At 40.1% G+C, this 21,114-nt stretch overlaps 1 protein-coding gene across 1 annotated transcript in view; it reads right to left on the reverse strand.

Moving 5' to 3' along the window:
• Nucleotides 1-21,114, reverse strand: part of Cmya5 (cardiomyopathy associated 5) — a 48,966-nt gene that overhangs the window by 22,586 nt on the left and 5,266 nt on the right. The window contains exons 5-11 of the mRNA XM_055625286.1: nt 16,835-20,799; nt 13,893-13,988; nt 12,116-12,349; nt 10,345-10,367; nt 6,420-6,535; nt 3,841-3,990; nt 437-583 (exon numbers count right to left, since the gene is read on the reverse strand). Coding sequence (XP_055481261.1) covers nt 437-583; nt 3,841-3,990; nt 6,420-6,535; nt 10,345-10,367; nt 12,116-12,349; nt 13,893-13,988; nt 16,835-20,799 — 4,731 coding nt within the window. The remainder of the gene's footprint in view (nt 1-436; nt 584-3,840; nt 3,991-6,419; nt 6,536-10,344; nt 10,368-12,115; nt 12,350-13,892; nt 13,989-16,834; nt 20,800-21,114) is intronic.

Here is a 21,114-nt window from a genome sequence, read left to right on the forward strand (position 1 = left end):
TATAAGGTAAATATATGCTATGTGACCCTGTGAAAGGGTAGGTTGCCACCCACAGTTTGAGAACTGCTGATCTAAAGCTTTCTGTGCAGTTATCAGCACTAGGAAACCATTCCTGATCTTGCTCTTCCCCTGTCTGTCTTGGTACTCTCTTGAGTGCTATCATAATGAGAGCCTGCAAATGATCTGGTTTTTGCAAATAGCCCAATATTACTGCTGTTGTTATTGTACTTGAGGAATGATCCTAGGGCTTCATACTGTTAACTCCATGCTCAATCGCTGAGCTCCACCCTAAACCCTAGCTCAGTCTTACTTTGTACCCAGCATTTTGCCCAACACCCAAGGCATAGCTAGTGCTTCCTAAATACTTCTTGGTTGATCTCAAGAGTGTGTGAATAACTGAGTATCACGTCATAATAACATCTTAGCATCTGCTTACCTGTTCTAAAAATTGCTCTTTCGCTGGGCAGGCTACATCCAGTGAAGTTGACAGCCATCACCCACACTTGATAACATCGATCAGGTTCTAAGTCTTCAAAAATGCAGTAACTTTCCTTCACTGTCAATCTGTATTCTTCTATCAGTTCTAGCATAAGATGTAATTATTAATTCAAAGGTATCTTATAAAGAAAACTAAAAATTAGTTAATAGAAAAAGTAGTCTATGATTTTTACAGGACTCAAACTGATAAATTTACAGATATTATTGTGTGCTAATTATCTCTTCAGGATATATAAGCACTCTAAAAACTGATTCTTAGAATGACATAGTATTACTAGTGAACACTTATCACAAAATAATAGTATGTTAATACATTTCTGAGATTCATAATCCACAATCAAAGTAACTGATTTCAAAAGCAAATATCAAACTTGTATAGAGTTTATACAACCCTAAATTTCGGTAATATAGTCTCAAGAATAGCTTCAACATTCCAACATTCCACAGAAGTCCATCACCAGAAAGGACAACTATTTGCTTTTACTTAAGACTTTGTAGAGCATCTTTACAGACTAGTAAACAAGTTTGCTACTCAGTATGACTGTCCTGGTTTCAGACCCTGAAAGTTTTTGGGAACGTCACTGCCACACTCTACATAGCTTTAGGGATTTACCCAACTGGTGTGACAGGAACAGAGAAATGACTGACATACAGCCACATGTATGGAAAAGCTGGGATTGGATAGGCTAGGTGCTCTAATGGAGATTCACCACCGGTAGCAGCAACTGGGCATTTAGTACATTTATTTTATACATCTGAGGTAAGGGGGCAGATTTATAGCATACAGCTGAGCAAAGGGGCAGGGTTAGCTAATCTTGGTAGATCTTTGCAGGGTAACAGCTTCAGGCTGTAAATATCTCTGAGGGGAAGGCTGAAGTTAATAGTTTCAATGAATGCTGATCAATAATTCCTAAACACTTACACTTGGAACAGCAGAACACTTTGCCATCTGTCTCAGCCTTACATAGGGAAGTCTTTGCCATTCCCATAAGTCTGAAGCATTGGTGTTCCCAACATGGCCACGAGTTTGTCAAGAACACACACTTAGGACTCACATATTTGCCCAGAGCTTTCTCCACACCCCTCCACACTCCACATTTCAGAATCTTTTAAACTATACATTTCTACTTATATAGAGGAATATTTAAATTTGATAGGATAATGAGCTATTATAAGAAGTTAAAATTGGTTCAATCAAGACATTTTTTCCTTTTAAATTTTCTTAAATGATTTTACCTTAAATATTTTTATAGTAAATATTGTTCAATATTGTTATGAATGCCTGCCCGTTTGGTTTTTTACTTGTGTGGGCTTTGAAGATTTTTGCTACAGGGTCTCACTTTGGAGCTCAGACTGGCATGGGATGCACCATTCTCCTTCCTCCACTTCTGGAGTGCTGGAGTTACAGGTCCAAGCTACCTATGCATCCAATTACTCCTTCCACCTTAGACCAATCTGATTATTTTTTAGTAAAATGCTCTCTTCCTTAAAAAAAAAAATCTTCTCCCTGGAATTAGCATTTTAGCTATTTTTCTGCATTGCCTCTGAATGTTACCATCCCCTAGTTAAGAACCCAGATTGTTTCCCAAAAGAAACATAGGACTCTTTGGTTGCCTCTCTTTTCCAATGAGCTCTAGTTTAGAACAATAGTTTAAAGAACATGGCAAATGCTAACACATTGGAGAACATTTTCCCTATAGCCCAGAAAGCAACAATCGCTGCTTCTACCACTGTCCTTCAGACACTCCTTTTAACAATCGCATGACATGTGTTCCCGGAGACCTACATGCACCACAGTACTACCAGGTAGTCCTGCCGTCATCCTCAGCTACACGTGAATTCCGGAACTGTCTAGGGTATGTGAGCTGCTTTCTTTAAGAAAAAGTAATTAACTTTAAAAGATTATATTTAAGTCTTAGTAACAGTGAAATATTCTACACTTCTTTCCTTGTTGTAAGCTGGGCTCCTGAGTTTTTAAATGGGGTGCTGATGCTGCCACAGGCTCATCTAATTTCCCAAGCATGTGGGTCTGTCTTCAACAAGCAACACAGAATGCCAGCACTCCCCACACTGATTCATCACAAGTACAACCTTAAGCTGCCTGGCTCTTAGGTTTTATCGAAGCTCTAAGCTTGTGAGGCCTGCCATTTGCTCATCCTGCCAAACAATTTTGCTTCTATCTCCCATTATTCTGAGCCACTGGATGACTGTGCCATGCTGAGAGCCACACCTTCAGAACTGTGAACAGTGAATTAACCTTTCAGGCTTCTTCAAATCTGCAAACCTGGCATCCGGTGTCGTGTGTGCATTAAACTTTCTGTGGAGGACACTGGCCTGTGTACAGCTCATTTCTCTTCTGTAGATGAGGACACATCATGCTGTCTTTCAGATTTCAACATCTGTTAAACTCTGTTCTCTCTGAAACTTTGGAATAATACTTCCTTCATGAAAAATGAGCATCACATACTTGTTCCTGTCATTTCGAGAGGTCAAAGTCTAATCTGAATTTCAATTTCAATATTCACATTGACCATTATGATGATATGTATATGCTTTTTCCTGATACCAATTTCTAAACTGTTCTTTTCTGCTAATACTGTATTATGTCATTGTTAGGGATTTTGCTATCATTCCTGGGTTTTTTGTTTTGTTTTTTTGTTTGTTTGTTTTTTGAGTCAGTGTTGCCTTGGCTGTCCTAGAACTAGCTCTACAGATGAGGCTGGCCTTGACCTCACAAAAGGCTGGCTTGACCTCACAGAGATCCGCTTGCTCCTGTCTCCCAAGTGCTGAGATTAAAGGCATGCCCCACCACCGACAAGCATCATTCCTGTTTCGTAAGCAGCTAGAAATGCTTTGTTAAAGTGTAGATATTTTAATATGTTTGTGTGTATCTATATGTATACATAATATATATGTATATATAGGGACTTTACATTAAGATGCAGGAACATATGCATCCAGATATATAGCTGAGGGACCACCCGGGAATGAGAAAAACAACTGTGATTATTTGAATTGAAGCCAGGTGCAGATAGCTCTTGAAGGGGTGAACTGTTCTGAGAAAAACCATAAGCAACCAGCTGTAAACTATCTACAACCAGCTGTAAACTATCTTCATGCTATTCTTGCGACCAATCAATGTAGAGAGCAAAAGTGGTCTGATTTTCAGGTATAAAAACCCTGTGCTTTGCATGTTCGGGGTCGTCTCATGTCTTTGGAGGGGTGACCTCATCGCTATTGGAATAAACCTCTTGCTTTTGCATCGAGTTGTGGTCTGTGAGTATTCCTGGGAAGGGCGCAATCGTGAGCTGTGAGACTCCAGGTCTTACATAGCAGTCTTACCATTTATTTCTTGGTCATCTTGAGGCTCCTCTGTACAGTACACCTGGAATGCATCCACAACATCATCCTTGTTCACACTCCAGTACACTGAAATCGTTGTGCTGGTGGCAGAATTTGGTTCCTGGGGTTCTAGTCTGGGAGGCTGTGGAACTGGAACAGAAGCAAAATTCACTATGATTAATGCCATTTTATTGATTGCCTGTTTTGTTTTAAGCATATTTAACATGTTGTTAAAATACCAACAATATAGAAATCTGTGGAATGAAAGCCAAGAGAGTTTCCTGTTTCCAACATACAGCCCATCTCCATTCCCTCCAGCGGGTTTCCCAGGCATCTAGTAAGAGTGCAAGCAACACAAATAGAAATGAAAAAAGTGGCCCAAACTAAGATTACTAGTCTGTAGTTTTCTACTCAGAGAAATAAACTTCTAGTAATGAATTAGCCAATAACTTGGTCTTACTTCTTAAAATCCCCTTATATATGCTTGTTTAAGATAGGAAATGCTACACTGTTCTATACTGATATAGTTTATAACAATAAAAAGCAGTGAATCCTTTTCAGATATTGTTATGGGAATTTCAAGATGAAGGAAAATTGAATTAAAGATTAGACCAGAATCTTTAAAGCTATAAACCACCTCCGCTTTCTAACATTTTATCCCTACAATTCTTTAAAGTAAATGTACAAACTGACAGGGGTAGATGGAAATGGCTGTAAATTGTAGATACTAGTGTAAGTCTGTGCTTCTGAATTTTAAAGACAACAATATTTTTAAGTGTTTTACTGGAGAGTTTTAAAACTTATCATCATGTACATTGAATATTAATGCTGCCTCTGCAATTATCTGATTATTACACAAAATCATTGAACATATTTTCTACACCACACAAAAAGGTTAATCTCATAGTTGAAAAGATGTCATAATTTTAAATTTTGTGTGTGTGTCTTCCTCAAGACAACACTCTCCCAAGAGATTGTTATAGGAATAGCTTATTCCTATAGCTTATAGGAATAATGTAGGTCGAATTTATAAGTTGACACCCGGGGAGAGGAAAACAAAGGTTACTTCAAAAATAAGATCAAAATGAGAAACAAAATAAATTGTTTTGAAGAATGAAATAAAAAGGCAAATTGAAATGATTTGATAGAGATAAAGAGATAGAGAAATGCAGTTATAAAAAAAATGAGGAGCAGACTAGGAGAATGCTCAAGTTCATAAACCAGAACAGAGGTTGCCATCTAAATGTTACAGCCCCAGGTATCTGCATTATACTAGCCTCAGTTTCCCCAGTTTTAAAATAAATGACTGTTAACATTATATCCTAGAGTTGTTGCATGAAGCAAAATAATGTGTATCAAGTAAATGTACCTATATCAAATAAATGTGCCTGGCTAGAGGCAGCCTCTGCATGGCAATATAAGCCCAGGAGGAGCATGGAGAATGTAGAGAGAGCAGGGATTCCTGACAGTGCAGGCCGAGCTGAGTCCTAATACCTGGTAGAGATCAGAGAGCAGGCTGCTTGGCAAGGCGGACACCCGCCCGACTCAGCCTTTTCCCAAAGACTGCCAGTTGTTCTTACAACAGAGAATCAGAGCTACACTCTAAAGCCATGGCTCTCAAGCTTTCGTAGTTTGTGTTTGTTGCGCTAGTTTAATGCCTCTGAAAGACGTAAGAAATCACCCATATAAGGGTGTTCAGAATGTGGGACAATTCTGAAGACAATTCATTAGGATAAATGACTGACTTGTCTACTTTATTAAAGGTGTTGAGGTTTGAGTGTTTTGGTGTGTGTGTGGGGGGGGGTATTTTGGGGAAGTCTATCTTTCTAAAGCCATGGTAGCTTCTAGCTTGTTACTGAAGCAGAACCTTTTTTACATGAATGCAAATTTTAAAGACACTTGCTGTATGAGAGGTAAACTTGAATGACAAGGGTACCTCTTGATAAGGACATATGAGCACCTGTAGAGTAAGCAGAACCAGTAACCAGGAAAACGACAGCTCTGAGTGTTTAAATGTTGCATCACCTTGTTTGCTAAAATAGAACATTAAAAAAATAATTTAAAAAGCTGGCAGGGTGCTCTGACAGCTGAGTAGGAGGCTCCTGGCTGCAGGCCATGATGCTGAGCTGTGAGTTCTCTAAGCTAATCTGTTTGGTTGGAGGGGGTGGGGGAGTAAATAAAGAAGAGGAAAAAGGAACTGAATTGAAGAGGAAAAAAACTACTTATAAGGTAAAATTCGTTCATGGCATGTGAAAATACTTTATTCCTTTTTACCTGTATGTCAAGCTGCTGTTGTGAAATAAGTAATTCTCTTACACAGAGGGAGCAAAATTCTAATTTTAAAAGAATAGAATAAAGGGAGAGTGGACTTTTCAGTTCCATACACTTCATCTCTCCTGACCCCAGCAGCATCACAGAGCTTCAAAGAGGAAAGTACTGCATCACAGAGATGGGCTATGCCTCTGCTTTAAACCTTTACAGCCCACACCCATATTCACCCAGTTATAGAAATGTAACAAAACAGGCAAGCAAGAGCTGCCAGGTTTTGTCGAGGTAAATAACATATTAAAAATGCTCACCAGCCACTTGTTTCAACATCTGGTCACTCTGCGCCGAGCTGTCATAATGTTCAAAAAGTGAGAAGGCAGCAGGCATGTTCTCTAAGGAAGCTGTGCTCTCCATTGCAGAAAGCAGCCTGACAAAGAACAGAACTTTCTCAGTCTGGCAAGCATGAACCCAGAACCAAAGAGTGTGTTCCTCTTTAGCACGAAGCTGGTGGGAGTAACTGGTTTGTATGAGGCCAGGTCCCACCAACTCGTAGGGAATTCAAGAGCATTGCAAAGTGCACACTTAAAGTCATTTATTGTTAGACACCTGGTGAGACTAGAAGTCTCATCCCCAGGCTCTCCATTTGAAAAGTTCCCAACCATCTGTGCCTTCCGTTTCAGGACATCCAGTGTCCTCTTCTGGTCCCCTCAGACATCAGGCATGTGATGCACACATATATGCAGGTAAATCCCCATCTGCACAGAAGCTACCTGTAGATGCCTTGGTAAAATGTCTGAATTTTGTCTTGTACACCTACCCATTCAATTTTAACAGCAAGTTGATATTCTTTTACAAGTCAGTCCTACAATGTTTGAGACTCTCTTGTTTATAATTACAATGCAGAAGAATAAAACATAGAGGGAAATGCATCCCCTTAACAAAAGAGCATTTATAAGGCAAAAAAAAAAGTGTTATTCAACATATGCAAACATTGGGTCTAACCATGCTTGACAGCACTCCTTAATTTAGGCATTTCAGTGCTGAGAAAAAATCATTTAATGTACAAGCACTGTCTTCAGAGATACGACATGAAGTGGGGAAGAAAAAGCAGGAAAGAAGCAAACGAGAAAATAAACTAGATTTAGAATGTCCTATAGAAAGAATGCAGAAGTTGTCTTGAAGATTTAAAAATCGTATGTGTGTGTTCCTATTTATAGAACTTTGTTTAGTTCAGATTTCTTCACCAAATCTCATAGTTTTGTTGTCCTTTCTTTCCCTACATAAAAATGTTGGTTATTCCAATATCTACACAACGCCTTGACTATGGACATATCAAGTTGGTGCCTACATAGAATCTCCTATATTCTAGTGCTTTGGTACAGGAGTGGATTCTGCAAGCCACCAAGAGAGAAGCATAAACGCCAACCCAGCCACGAACCCTTTGACCTACAATGGTGTCCAGCCTGCAAGATACGCCAGGGCGACAGTGGTGTGGAGCCTGTGGGGCACACAGCCAATATCTGACTGGACTTAAGGTCCACTCCAGGAGCTGGCACTCACCCAACACTGCTTGGATGGCCAAGAACCAGAGACAAGGTGCCCATGAACCTAGGGTAAAACTGAATAATACTTTTCTGAAAACAGAAGGAAAAAAAGACCACAGGGCCTGCAGAGGTCTGTACCAGGTCCTCAGTGCTTATAGTACGGCTTCCAGTTTAGTGGTTTTAAGTGATTCCCTGAGTGTGTTCTCAAGGGCTCTCTGATTCTTGTGCCTTCTCTTGGGCTCTTTTCCTTCTGTTGTTTTATCTTGACCAATTTGATATGATATTTTTTGTGTTATTTTATTATATTTTATTTTGTTAGGTTTTTAAAAAAAAATGAATAAATGAATGAATGAAAACTAACCACTAGGGTAAAGGTTAACAACTGAACTGTCATTTATACCTGTTGGGAGAGGAAGTCCGTTTTTTCCAGTGGAGTGACGCTGGGCATACTAACCACAAGGAAGCTTCATATTCAGGAGTGGTTGATCAACATAAAATGGACTCCACTGTTTTTTGTGCGTGGTTTTATTTGGTTACAGTTGGTATTTTATGGTTTTTTCTCTGGATGTTTTATTTTTTTCTTGATTGGGGTGGTGTTGTATTGGGTTTTTGTTTATTTGAGAAAGAACTTAAAGTTGGGTGGGTAGGAATGTGGAGAGGATCTGTAAGGATTTGGGGTAAGCGAAGATCTGCTTAAAGTACATTCAAATATAAAAATTGTTTTAAATAATAAAAATATAATAAAAAGAAAAAATATTGGTTATCCCAAGTGCATTTCCTTGAAATGATATGCAGCAGTAGTAAAGATTAATTCATTGTCAATTGGACATGAAAAAGAAATTAATTAAAATGACATGTAAATTACCAAGTTAAACCATAAAACCAAAGAAACGATGTTTAGTATGCAATGGCTTTCAAATCATATTAGTGGTAATCAGGTGTTTAGAAAAGTAAAACCATCCTTCAGCATCTTTACAGTACAAGCATTTATAAATTTTCATCCACCAAATTTTCTTTCTAATCAATATCTTACACATATGGATTGGATAAAAATAAATACATCTACATTGTCCAATGTATGTGCAATGGCACTATAAACCCACATATTTTTAACTTAAAAATCAATAGTTACATTACTGATCTTTAAGTTATATACATATATGGATCACTGCTTGAGTATGAGTTTCTCAAACTCATCCATGAGAACTGGTAAGGAGCCTTGTCCTACCTACAAATCCCCAATTAGTGGCTGTGGGGTTCCAGCGTCTGGGGCATACACATTAACCAATTGATTCAGGCACAGTCAGTTTGGGAAGCCATTGAGCCTGAGGACAGTCTACTCTCAGCAAGAGGTCCTCATCCTTGCCTGCCCATCACAATCCCCCAGGAAGCTTTGAAAATACACAGACCACAGTTCAAACCAGTGAATCCCCAATGTTAGGACATAAGAATCAGAAATAATCCGCATCACTGGGTTTTGTTTTAGTTGTTTTTGTTTTTTTTTTTTTTGTTATATTTTGTGTTTGTTTTTTGAGACAAGGTTTCTCTGTGAAGTTCTGGCTGTCCCAGAACTCACTCTGTAGACCAGGCTGGCTTTGAACTCAGAGATCCACCTCTGATCCACCTCTGATCTGCCTCTGCCTTCTGAGTGCTGGGATTTAAGGTGTGCACCACCACCCCAGGTTTAGTAACAGTGGGTTTTAATGCTCTTCAAGTAACTATTCACAGTACCTCCAGTTATAAAACTCTGGTCAATTAGTGCCAACACTAATATACAAATAGGTTTTATAAAGTGTATTGGCACTATATTGTAAACAAATAAGATTCATTCCTGCAGCTTCAGTTATCTAGAAAAGATAAGGTTTCCTATTCAAACTCCTTTTTTCATATATTCATCCCAGATAAACATTTCCAGTTTAAGTCTTGGCTCTTTACTCTCTGCCATTGAATGTCAGTAGAAATAAAGCCAAGATAATACAACTTAGAAATGGACATTTATGATCCCACTAATATGATAAAACCTTAGGCTTAACTAGCAAAAAAGATCTTGAGTTCTTGCTGTGGGGTACAAGGAAAAGGGGTGAAAGAGTGCTTGAATGTCAACGGTAGATGATATAGAACACACATAGAAATCTGATGTCTGCTATTTTTATAAACAGCACTTTCTAATCGTGTTGATGTTTTGCCTCTTAGAAGAATGAAGAATCTCTTAGCCCAAGTGTTAAGAGCATCATCAACACAAAACACAATCAATAGGGTAAGATTCATTGGATTAGCTGAGCAGGAAAAGATGAGGACAGAGCTTCCTTCTGAAAGGAAAACAATGAACATGATATCAGGGTGACATAGGTCCTAAAGTTGTTCACAGCCACAATGAATGATTGCTTCGAATACTCATATTTAACCAATAAATCTAGTCATTTATAATTTTTTGTACTCAGAAACGGGAAAGATGGTTGAGATTAGATAGAAAATACAGGCTACAACTCAGGAAAGCAGTTAAAATTCTACACTGTTATTTAACCAAAGCACATGCAATTTTCTTCTGAAGCTGTCCTTTAACTTTTAAAAGCAATATGTCTAAGAGTGAAAACCCAGCAGCTCCCTTATGTGTGTTTAATTGGCAGCTCATCCCCTAAAGCGTCCCATCATGCTTTCCTCAGCCCTGAAAAGTGCACCATGTTACATATACCTTTCATTGATTTCCTCAAACGACTTGGGTTGGGGTGGGGAGAGAGACAGAGAGTCTAATTAATAACAGAAAGTAAAGCAACTGCGAACATTAAGATCAAACATTTTAAACAGTCTTTACCCATAAGCATCCCTGAGGCCATTTGTCTTTGGGACTTTAGGTTGAATAGGGAAATGGCACTCAGGGAAGGTGAGGACTGTGTGTGGAGAAGGGCTGGCCTACGTTTGCAGTGTGCCTCGCTCTCTTTATGGGCGAAGCTGGCAGTGGGCTGTCGTATTCCTCTTCTCCTTATTAACAATGTTTTAGAATTCTGTGAGGCAATAAAAAAAAATGACTTAACTTTATTCAGTGTGGGCTTTACATATAGTGAAATCAGCAGTTATCTTTGAGGGATAGCTTCTCTCTGCTTCCTATGTTCTCCATTTTTTTTCTAGAATTGATAGATATTGCCACCAAAAGCAGAAACAAATGTTTCCCCCTTCTAATTTGTTCTCCGAGAGAGAGAGAGAGAGATTCCAAAGGCTATTATGAGACACAAACTGCCTTATTAATATTATACTTCCTAAGAGGGTCCTGATTTAAAAAAAAAAAAAACAAACTAAAGCTGTGCTTTAATTAAACATAAAGCCACATAAATATTTTAAATTCTCCTTTGAGAATGGAGACCTACATTTGTCTGGCCAGATATGTCCCCAGAGGCCAATCATGAACTTTCTAATGCTGTTTGTTTATTTGTTTATTTTTCAAGACAGTTTTTCTCTGTGGGCTTGCTTTGTAGACCAGGCTGGCCTGGAACTCACAGGCCTGCGTCTGCCTCCCCATTTGCTGGGATTACAGGCATGCCTGGGATTACCACCATACCTGGCTCTAATGCCTATTTTTGCCTCACTCTACCTTCTAACTTCACTGGGAGGTCTAGGAGTATGGAGAACTTTGAAAGAGGGGTCCCCTCTCAGCATCTCCGTCTGGAGATTTCTCATTTGACAGGCTTGTGTCTGCCCTCTGGACAAATATCTGTATTGCTCATGGTTCATCATGAGTCTACAGAGAGCCAGTATCTTCTGGAACATTATAGGGTTTATAAGGATTTATGCACTAAGGTACATACAAGAGCGTCTCACTCTCCACAAGTCCCTTGTTTGAATAATGGAATCTTGTCAACAAAAACCTACTTCTAGCAATATCCCTGTCCTATTTGAGGAAGGTGCTACATCACAAAGGGAACCAAATGTTACTGCTAGCCACTTGGTAAGGTCAGATGGAATGAATGGTTCATATGAGAGGTCACCTCAGATGAGAGAGTTAACAGGACAGACTTAGGGACCAGCATGAGACAACAGATGGCAAGGTGGATCCTCAGAGGAAAGGCATAGCATAAATAAGGTTGCGAGAGAGCACTTTGATTTTAGAAGCTGATCAATCTTCAGAAACATGATAACAGAACAGCCTCTTTCTATGTATCTCTCAGGGATCTAGGGAATTGAACTATTAAGATTTGTGGGGCCTTTTCTATAGTACAGGCATCATGGATTTTGAATTTTTACATACTGAAAGACAGGTTTTCTTTGGAGTTGTTGCTTGCTTTGTTTTTGAGACAGAACAGTCTTGCCTTATACCTGTGACCATGCTTCCTTGGCTTCCCAAGTGCTGTGACTATAGGATTGTAACTCTGTACCCAGTTTATAAACTGGGTAGTTTTAGGAATAGTTTTAAAGTAGACTTCTACCAGAATTGGCACCAGGTATTGGGCCTGCTTTTCTGTGGTACTTACAGCCAGGAAAACTGTCTCGTCAAGCTCCTCAGCTTCTCTCACAATGGTCTCCAGGGTGTCCTTGGCTGTGTCCATGCTCTGAAGAAAGTGGACCATCTGGTCATGTAGGAACTCCATCTTCTTCTTCTTCACTTCCTCAAAGCTCTGGGCTTTCTCATCATACCTTGCCAAAACCTTCTTCATCATTTCCTCATTCTGCTCTTCTAGTCTTTTCTCATTTTTGCTACAGTTTTCCTAGAGGGGTAGAACAAAAGCACTTTATAATGGACCAAGAAGTAATGTCTTCATTTGCCCTTCATCTTTATCCCCCCTGGCCTCTACATCCCAGTAAAAGAATGAAGTACACTGAGTACATGCTCTAAGCTTTCAGCTTATATATTTATCTTGCTATAACTAGTTTTGCAATGGAATTCACTGTAAGAGTATCATCAAGAAGTTACAAAATATCAAAATTTAGAAAAGAAAGTTACATCTGGGGAGGATGCTAGCAATCAAGCTGTGAAAAGGGCTTATGTGGTTTTCACTTCTCCACATCAATGTTCTCCTATGAGGAGCAGCTTTACCACAGAGCAAGGAACTTTACTGTCCATTTAAACACAGCTAGTGATTGGCTATCTTCACTAGAGTGACTGAGGAAGGGGACAATAAAGCAGGTGTTCACTGATCTACAAGGGGAGCAAGGGAATTGTACAGTAGTTTTCTGCAGTGGCCTGGAGCCTCTGCCTTTCCCTGTTAACAACCACCTCTGGATGAGGACAGAGCATTCCATTATATATTTTATATTCCTAAATTAATAAGTGAAGCTTTAAGGAAAATAAGTGCCTGCTGTGGTTTGATGAAGCCTCTGAATATCTAAAAGGTTGAAATGTCAACAAGTGGCTCATAATGATTTCCAGAATCAAGAGACAAATTAATTTGGTCAGTCTTTTCATATCTTGCCTTAAATAGATAATATTTTGGAAAAATTGTAAGAGACAGATTGTCCTAATTTTAACCTTGGCCTTTTGCTTCTAGTTGAAAAAGAAAATCTCAGACTGAGTTTCAGTTTTCCCAAGTCTACAGGTGGACGTGTATCTTTGAGCAGCTCTTGCCAAAGAAGCCTTCTCGTTTCCAGTGGCTGGGTGTTGGTCTTGCAGATTTGAATACTTGTCTTGTCCACTCCCTTCACAGTGGAGGGGCAGGAGCTAAGAGCCAGAAGTATGTGTGCTCAGAGGTTCCTGAGGCATCCACTGGCTCCAAACAAAAAATTTAAGTCACTGACATACAAGATTTCTGGAGGTCAAGCCAGTCTGAGGCAGGAAAGTAGAGCAGAAGTTGCTTGCTTATGAAATATAAACACCTCTTAGTAACTCTTCCTGAGGGTTAACCTTCAGAGAGCATCTGCCTTAGTGTGCCAGAGCCCTCAAAAGGGCATGTCTTTAGAGGAAAATCTTTTATCCTTAAACAGAAAACAGTCTCATGACTCATAGTGAGGGGAGACTATAAGAAACCTCACTTTGAATTAAGATAAACAACAATGTAAACCACACACATACATACTACATATTATATGTCCCCACACACAAAACTATGTACTACACACACTCACACCACAGACATACATATTATACCCCTACACTCTATACCACACAAACATACATATACGCTACATTCACATACACGCTACATACTACATACCACACACACAATACAATGCACACACCAATTCAGTTCTAAATGGTTTACATTGATACAATGAATAAAGTAGGATAGAGAAGAAAGAAGTATGTTAACTTACCTCAATAGTATTAAAAAAGGATTCAATCTCACTAACAAAAGCTTCAATCCTCAAAGATTTTTCTTGTAGGTTTTCAAGAAATTCTCCTAATTGAATCTGAAGGAAATAATTTAAACTATCTTTAGAGTATAACATTAGGGGAGACATTTCAATCAGTGAGTTCCAGTTTATTTAATATATTTGTAGAGACTTACCATACCATATTCACTAACAAATCAATTTTGGGGTATTTTTGCTGGTTTGCCTAAATAAATTGACACACTTATGTATGAGAAACAGTTGAGTGTTGTGGGGCTGGAGAAGCAGCTCAGCTGGTAAACCCCCTTCTTTGCAAGCACAAGGACAGCAGCTTGATCCCCAGAAGCAACATAAAGCTGACTGTGAGTGGTGGTGCATGTTTGTAATCCCAGAAATGGGGAAGCAGAGACAGACAGATCCACCATCTCACTAGCCAGCCAGCCTAGCCTACTTGTTGAACACAGGGAAATTGAGGGACACTGTCAAAAGTTGAAAAAAAAAAAAAAGGTGCATAGTGCCTGAAGAGAAGTACTTGTGGTTCTCCTCTGGTCTTCATATGAGTGTAAGCACACATGCATGAGTGTTCATGTTTGAGAAACTCTAGATTTGAATTGTCATTGTTCCTAAGGACCTGAGTTTTATGTACTTTAAAGTAGAGCCCTATAGTGTTGGTAATCAGTTTAACAAGCTCTGCAATCACCTGTAAATAGACGGTAGAGACAACGTGTCCCTCTAGCTCTTGCCACCGTGACTGTCACACAAGCTGCACCTCCTTGTAGTTTCTTCTCATACGTTTTTTTTTCCTGTTTTCCTCTTCTACAGTGACCTCTTTGCTATTGACTATTAGAAGATCTCTACTTCATTAAGATTCAGCCAAACTTTAGCTTTCAGAGATACCTTTCCTGACCCCCCTCCACTTCTATCCAACTACTAACCCCCCAAAAAAATCTTGGTCTCTCATCCGCACTCCTGAAAGCCAGTACTGATCTGAGGAGCTTCTAAGTACATCTTCTCATTTTTCTGTCTTTCTTTCTCACTCCTGATGACTGGCACCCTTCCTGACATAGAGCAGAAGATCAACGAACACTGTGAAAGCAGAAAAAAGCGAGCCAAGGATGAAGATAAATAAGGGGAGTCACCATGAGGAAGATGGGCAGCCAACAGCTCTGGAAGAGGCACAGAAGTCTACCCAGAAAGTACTACCAAATTCTCAGGTTACAGCTTTTTGTGATATCCTTTTTTCTTTCTTTTTTCTTTCATTCTTTCTTTCTTTTAGATTTACATATGTGTGTGTGTGTGTGTGTGTGTGTGTATGTATGTTGCCTACACGGATGGCTGTGAGCTGCCATGTGGATGCTGGAAACTGAACCCCATTCCTCTTACAAAGAGCAGCTAGTGCTCATAAATGTTGAGCCATCTCTCTAGACCCCCATTTTTTCTTTTCTTTCTTTCTTTCCTTTTTTTTTTTTTTTTTTTTTTGGAAGTTGCCAACAACTCTTAATCTAAGATAACTTTAAGATAACTTAAGAAAAAAAGAAAAGAAAGCCTTCCTGGTTTTAGTCAACTGTTTTTCACTTTTCTCCTTCTCTTTAGAGAAATTCAAACAAACAAACCCTTTTAAATGTTGTTTTAAAGATGACATCATCCCACTTTTGAATTGTTTTTAAAAATTTGAAAGAATTATATGATCTGAAGAGATCACAGTATCACTTTTGGACTTTTAAAATTGTCAACATTCAGGAAAAACTTAGCTAGAAACAAAATCATAAGAATAATAACAATAAAAATATGGAAAATCGAGCCTTGTCTCTATAGACAGTGACAACTGGCTGCTTTTCTTCAAAGCAGATACAATTATAGAATGGGACACATTTTGGTGGGGTTAATGCATCTGAGAGTCCACAAAAGAGGTTGCCTCACCCCTTCATCCAAATTTCAATAGGAAAAATGTAAATAAAATTTCATCCTAGAAAAATAAGAGGGAATTATAATTTGATAGGAAAAAGTACCCAGATTCTAAAATGCAATCCAATTTAATCAAAATTAGTCTGACAATTCCTTAGCAGCAACATCACTGAAGGATGGTTTGGGGATCACTGATGGCAAAGCAAACAGTGTGGACATACAACCAAGAACATAAACGCCAATGTCAGACCAACCTGGATATCAGTCCCAATTTTGTCTCTGTGACCTCTCCAAATCATTTAAACTCCCCAAGCCCATTCCATCGCCAGCAAACTGATGGCAGTGATGGGGAACTAAGGAATTAAAATGTATGCTGTATATAAACAACTCAACACAAGCCTGGCCCAGAGAGAGTGCTCAAGTTTTGTTATTTTGTTATTTGCTACTTCTAAATTTCTTCTGGCTGATCTGTGTAGACCAGAGGTGTAAAAACAGAAGGTGACTGGGAGGTAGATGGGTGCTCAAAGACTCTGTGCTTCTCAACAGCATCTCTGAGGAGGTGGGATATAATGAGAATCAAAATTAAAATCTTACTGTTTTTAACATATAGAGTAGAATTTTTAACATATAGAGTAGAATCAGTCTGTGCAGTAGATGCTTATTTTAAAGGACAATATTATTGATGACAAAAAGTAAGTTACTTTGTGTGCAAATGTATAATCATTGAGGTTAAAAACATTTCATTTTTTATAACATTAAGGGTCTGTTATGAGATAGCAAGCTGCTCAGTAGCAATGACCCCACAGTATTTCTTGGTATCCTGAGGGCCCAGAAAAATGCTCTGACATATAATATACCTGTCAAAATAATAGATAAGATAGTCTTGACTAAATTCTCAGGGATACTTTTCTCAGACTCTTTTGCTGAAAATGAATGTCAACTATCGGTCACTTTGAAGAAAACGTGAAAGCACACTCAACATAACATGTGCATTACTTGTGTACATTGAGTTGGCTTACCTTTACAGCGGCTACAGCTGTATCAAGGGCTGAGACCTCGTGGTCTTTGTGAACGTCCAGCACCCTGTCCACGTCAGAGACTGGGCTTTTGCAGGTGTAGCAGTAAGAGTCAACCTGTTGTGTCTTAGCTGTAACCGATTCTGATACTGACTGCTCTTCTGTCCTGTCGAACTCTCCCCATGCAATGGACATACTTGGTTCTCCCTCACTTATGAAATCTTGTTCTCTGATGGGCTTGAAGGTTTCTGTTCCTTGAGATAACACACCTTCGGGTGTGGATTCTGAATCTTCTGGTAAGATGCCTTGATTGACCGTTTCATGATTCAGAGAGTCAACAAACTCATACTCATCCTGTACAGGGACATTGTGGAGTCTCTCTTCATGTGGCACAGATGGGACCAGCTTTTCTTGCAATATTTCAGGGGCATAAGTGGCTGCCAATTCTTCCTCTGGGAAAGACACTTGTTCTGGGACATTCAGATTGCCCTCTGGACTTGCACTTCCTGCTTCATTACCCTGGCTGCTTGGCTCATCTACACTCTCCAGAACACGGCGGGTGTCTTCAAATGGAACTGCATAGCTCATCTTCTGGGTGACCACTGTGACTTGCTCTGTAATGGGAGTTTTTTTCTGTTCCTTGTCAAGGGTCTCCATGTGGCCTATGGATTCTCTTTCCCTGTAAACAGCCTTGTGTTCCTCTTCTAGATTCTTCTCCCAAACACTAGTTTCTGGCTTTCTCCCAATTTCTCTTTCCACAACTCTCTGTTGATGTGAATCATCTTCACCCACTGACTTCCCTTCCAGGCGTTGGCCTTTATCCTCTTGAGTTATAGGTTCATCATGAAGAATGTCATCTTTGAGTATGTACTTCTCAAAATACATACCTGTTCCATCATCAGTGTCAGAATTCCTCCTTGGAAATGCTGCCTCAGACTCCACACTGTCTACTTCAGAAGCTGTTTCCCCTTCATTTTCCCCCCCAAGTGTCTCTTCATACAGATCCTTATATAAGAATGGGAGTGCAGGCGGCTCCTCTAGCAGCTCAGGGTTCACAGGCGTGGGGGTGGTGGGAAACATCTGGCTTCTTGACAGAACTCCTTCCTCTACATCAAATAAAGGCATCCCGGGTGACCTGCAGTCCACATCCCTACTGATGCCCTTTGAAGCATTTCTATCATCTGGTTTTTTGATAACCAAAGACTTTTGCATCTCTGCATGAGAAAATGTGCTGCCATTCTTTTCTAGCCCATAAAAGCTTTCATCTGACTGTCCTGAGTCATATTCATGTTCTAGGACACACTCATCTGAACTTGCTGGGAGAGAAACCACTGCTTCTGTGGCTTCCTTTGAGAATCCCTCAACAGTTAATTTCTGTTTTTCTGATTCTGGGCACAGGTTATAATCAATCAAAGTATATTTTTCAAAATAATCCTCTTCGCTGGAAACTGTGGATTGAATAGGAGTGAAATCACTCACTTCTGTGCCTGTGGCTATCTCCTCCTTTGTCTCATGAGTCTCTTTTGGTTCATTTTCTGTCAGTGATGTAATTTTCCTATCAGAATCTTCTAACTTGCTTTTCTGTGTTTTACAGGAAGCAGCTTCCTCCCTCTCATCATGCAGGGGTATGCGTTTAAAGGAGGCTTTTTCTTCCAAATACTGTAACTTATCTTGCATTTGCTCACTTTCTTCCTGATCTACTGAAGGGATGAAGGCTGGAGCATGGATATTCAATATCTCACAGCCTTCGGAAATGATGCTAAAGGCACTCTTCTGGTCTTCAGAAAGTCCGGCTGGCTTGCTGGTTACTGCAAATTCTTCACCTTTCACAGAGTTGTCAGGCTCCTGGGGTGTGCCTCTCATAGGAGTCATTCCATCAGCATGGACTGCTGATGAGCTAAGCATAAACTGAGTATAGTTGCTTGCTGCTGAAGAGAATGGCTCATTTCTGTGTATGTCCTCCACAGCTTCCAAGTGACACTTTGAAATGAGAACTGACTGTTTCACCATCTCAGCTGGGTGATCTTTAGATGTCTGGATAGTGTGGACTGTAGGCCTCTCTGACCATGTTTCTTGTTTTTTCATTGTGTTTTCTAGAGAAGTCTGTGGTTCTACAGGTGACAGCTGAGTCAACGGTGTTCCTATATGCTCTGTTTCACCAGTCACGTGCTCTGGTGTCCTTTCGGCATCCTTAGATAGAGGTCTTGCCTGCATACTTCCATCTGCATCAGCCACTGAAGCACCAAGGGACAACTCAGGCATTATGAACTGCCTCCTTTCCTCTTTGAGACCTACTCTACTCTTATTTGACTTCTCCAACTCCAGATTTCCTTCCTGGGTAGAATGGCCATCCATTTCTTCTCCATGGGGCGGCTCCACAAGGGAAGCCTTGATTTCCTCTACTAATATTTTATTTTCTTTCTGGAGATATGGTTGGGTTTCTGCTGCCTTTCTTTCCCTAATTTCTGGGTATACCTCTATGAATATGTGTTCCGATTTTTCAGTAACTGGTGGTTGTTTAACAAATGAAGGAGACTGGGCCTTATCCAAAGAGACAGCTGATGTTCCAGGCATAGACATGGCTGCAGTTGGAGAGTAGGGGAGGTGTCCCTGCTTCTTTCCTTCTGAATACACCCATGCCTGCTCTTCCTTTTCTCTCCTCTCCTCTGAAGCAAGAGCCTCACTGGGTTTTTCCATGAGCTCTTCACTTGGAGAGATGTGAGGTTCCTGTCTCTCAGCAGCTTTTGATTCTTCCAATTTAAAAGGTCGAGATTCCGGCATCATTTGCAACTTTCCTACTGCTTTATTTTCCCTAAGTTCCAAGGGAGCCATGATTTTTCGCTTCCCTGCCAGCATCGTCTTCTCTGCCAAGGAAAATGATCTAGTTTCCCAGCAGCTATCCTCCTCCACTGGGCATTTCACCTCCTCTTCACAAAGTTTCCAAGAAGCAGGTTTTGGCATTTCTTGTCTTAGTCTGTCTTCACCAAGATCAATTAGGCTGCCTTTTGAGTCCACGGGCAAAATCACTGGTGCTGGCTTCTCTGATTCCTTTGTCCTTGTGAAGTCAGACAGAGCTGACTTTGGTTGTTGTGGCATTTTATCTACTATGTCAGATGGCAAGAGCCACGGTCCTTTGTGATCACTACTTGGCTCTTCCTTAAGAGCAGAAATAGTCCACATAGATGGAGGAGATATTTGTGGCTTCTGATGTGTTTGGCTCTCAGTAACATGAAGGGGAACAATGCTTTGGGATTCTTTCCTAACCAGTTTCTCACCCATAGGGGAACAAGTCTGAATTCCAACATGTTCGTCACCACCTGAAGTACCTAAGCTTACATCCATTCCCTCTGAATTGTCTGCAAGTTCTTTCTTAACATAATTTTCAGAGTTTGATTTAGGCTGGTTTGAAACTTCTTCATTTGATAAAGATGTGAGTTTTTCTTTAAGGTCTTGATTTTCCCTGGATTTAAGTGAAACATCCTTGGGTTCCTCAGCCAGTTTAACTGTGACCTTGAGTAACGAATGAACAGCTGGCTTCTCAGCCGCATTGACCTCGGCAGGAACTGCAACTTTAGTGTCTACAGTAGTTGCTGCTTTCTCTACAGAGGGACTTGGCTGGGTTTCTAAATCTTCGTCAGTGACTTTATTGTATGGAGTACTTGTTCCAAACAATAAACTAGACATCCATGATTTGAAAGATGAAATTCCTTTCTTCCCCTTCTCTGCAGGAGGGCTTTGCTCAGCCACCAATGGCCTCTCAGGTGGCTCCTGATTCCCCTCTGGTGCCTCTGGGGGTTGAAGCCTGACATCTGCTCTGATTGCAGGGACAGATTCACTTTGGGTGGATGCTGCCACTTCAGGGGCTGGGGTTCTCCCTTCATCAACATCATCTACTGTTTTTGACTGAACCTGTTTGAGTTCTTGAAGTGGCTTCTCACCAGACACTCCTGCCAGGCTTTCTTCTTGGTCTCCACCCAGTGTAGGTTCTACAACTCCAGTCAGGAAATATGGTGCTTTGGCAGAAATGGGGGTCATTTCTGCCTTTACATGTTCCACTGGTAGGCTAGACTCTGATTTCTGGAGAGTTCTTTCAAGAGGTAGTGTGATTTCCTCCTGGACATCTTTGCAAGGCCTGGGAAATTCTGTGTTTGTTTTCTCTGATACTGAATTCTCACTCTCTGTGAAAGAACTGATCCATCTCTCCTCTGCATGGCCTCCCTCCACCTTTCCAACAGGAACCACCACAGCCTTTATTTCTTCAGAAAGGTAAGTCTCAGTGGATA

Source organism: Psammomys obesus, unplaced genomic scaffold, assembly GCF_907164565.1.
Source record: "Psammomys obesus unplaced genomic scaffold, mPsaObe1.curated_primary_1811, whole genome shotgun sequence".
In the NCBI taxonomy this organism is placed as follows: domain Eukaryota; kingdom Metazoa; phylum Chordata; class Mammalia; order Rodentia; family Muridae; genus Psammomys; species Psammomys obesus.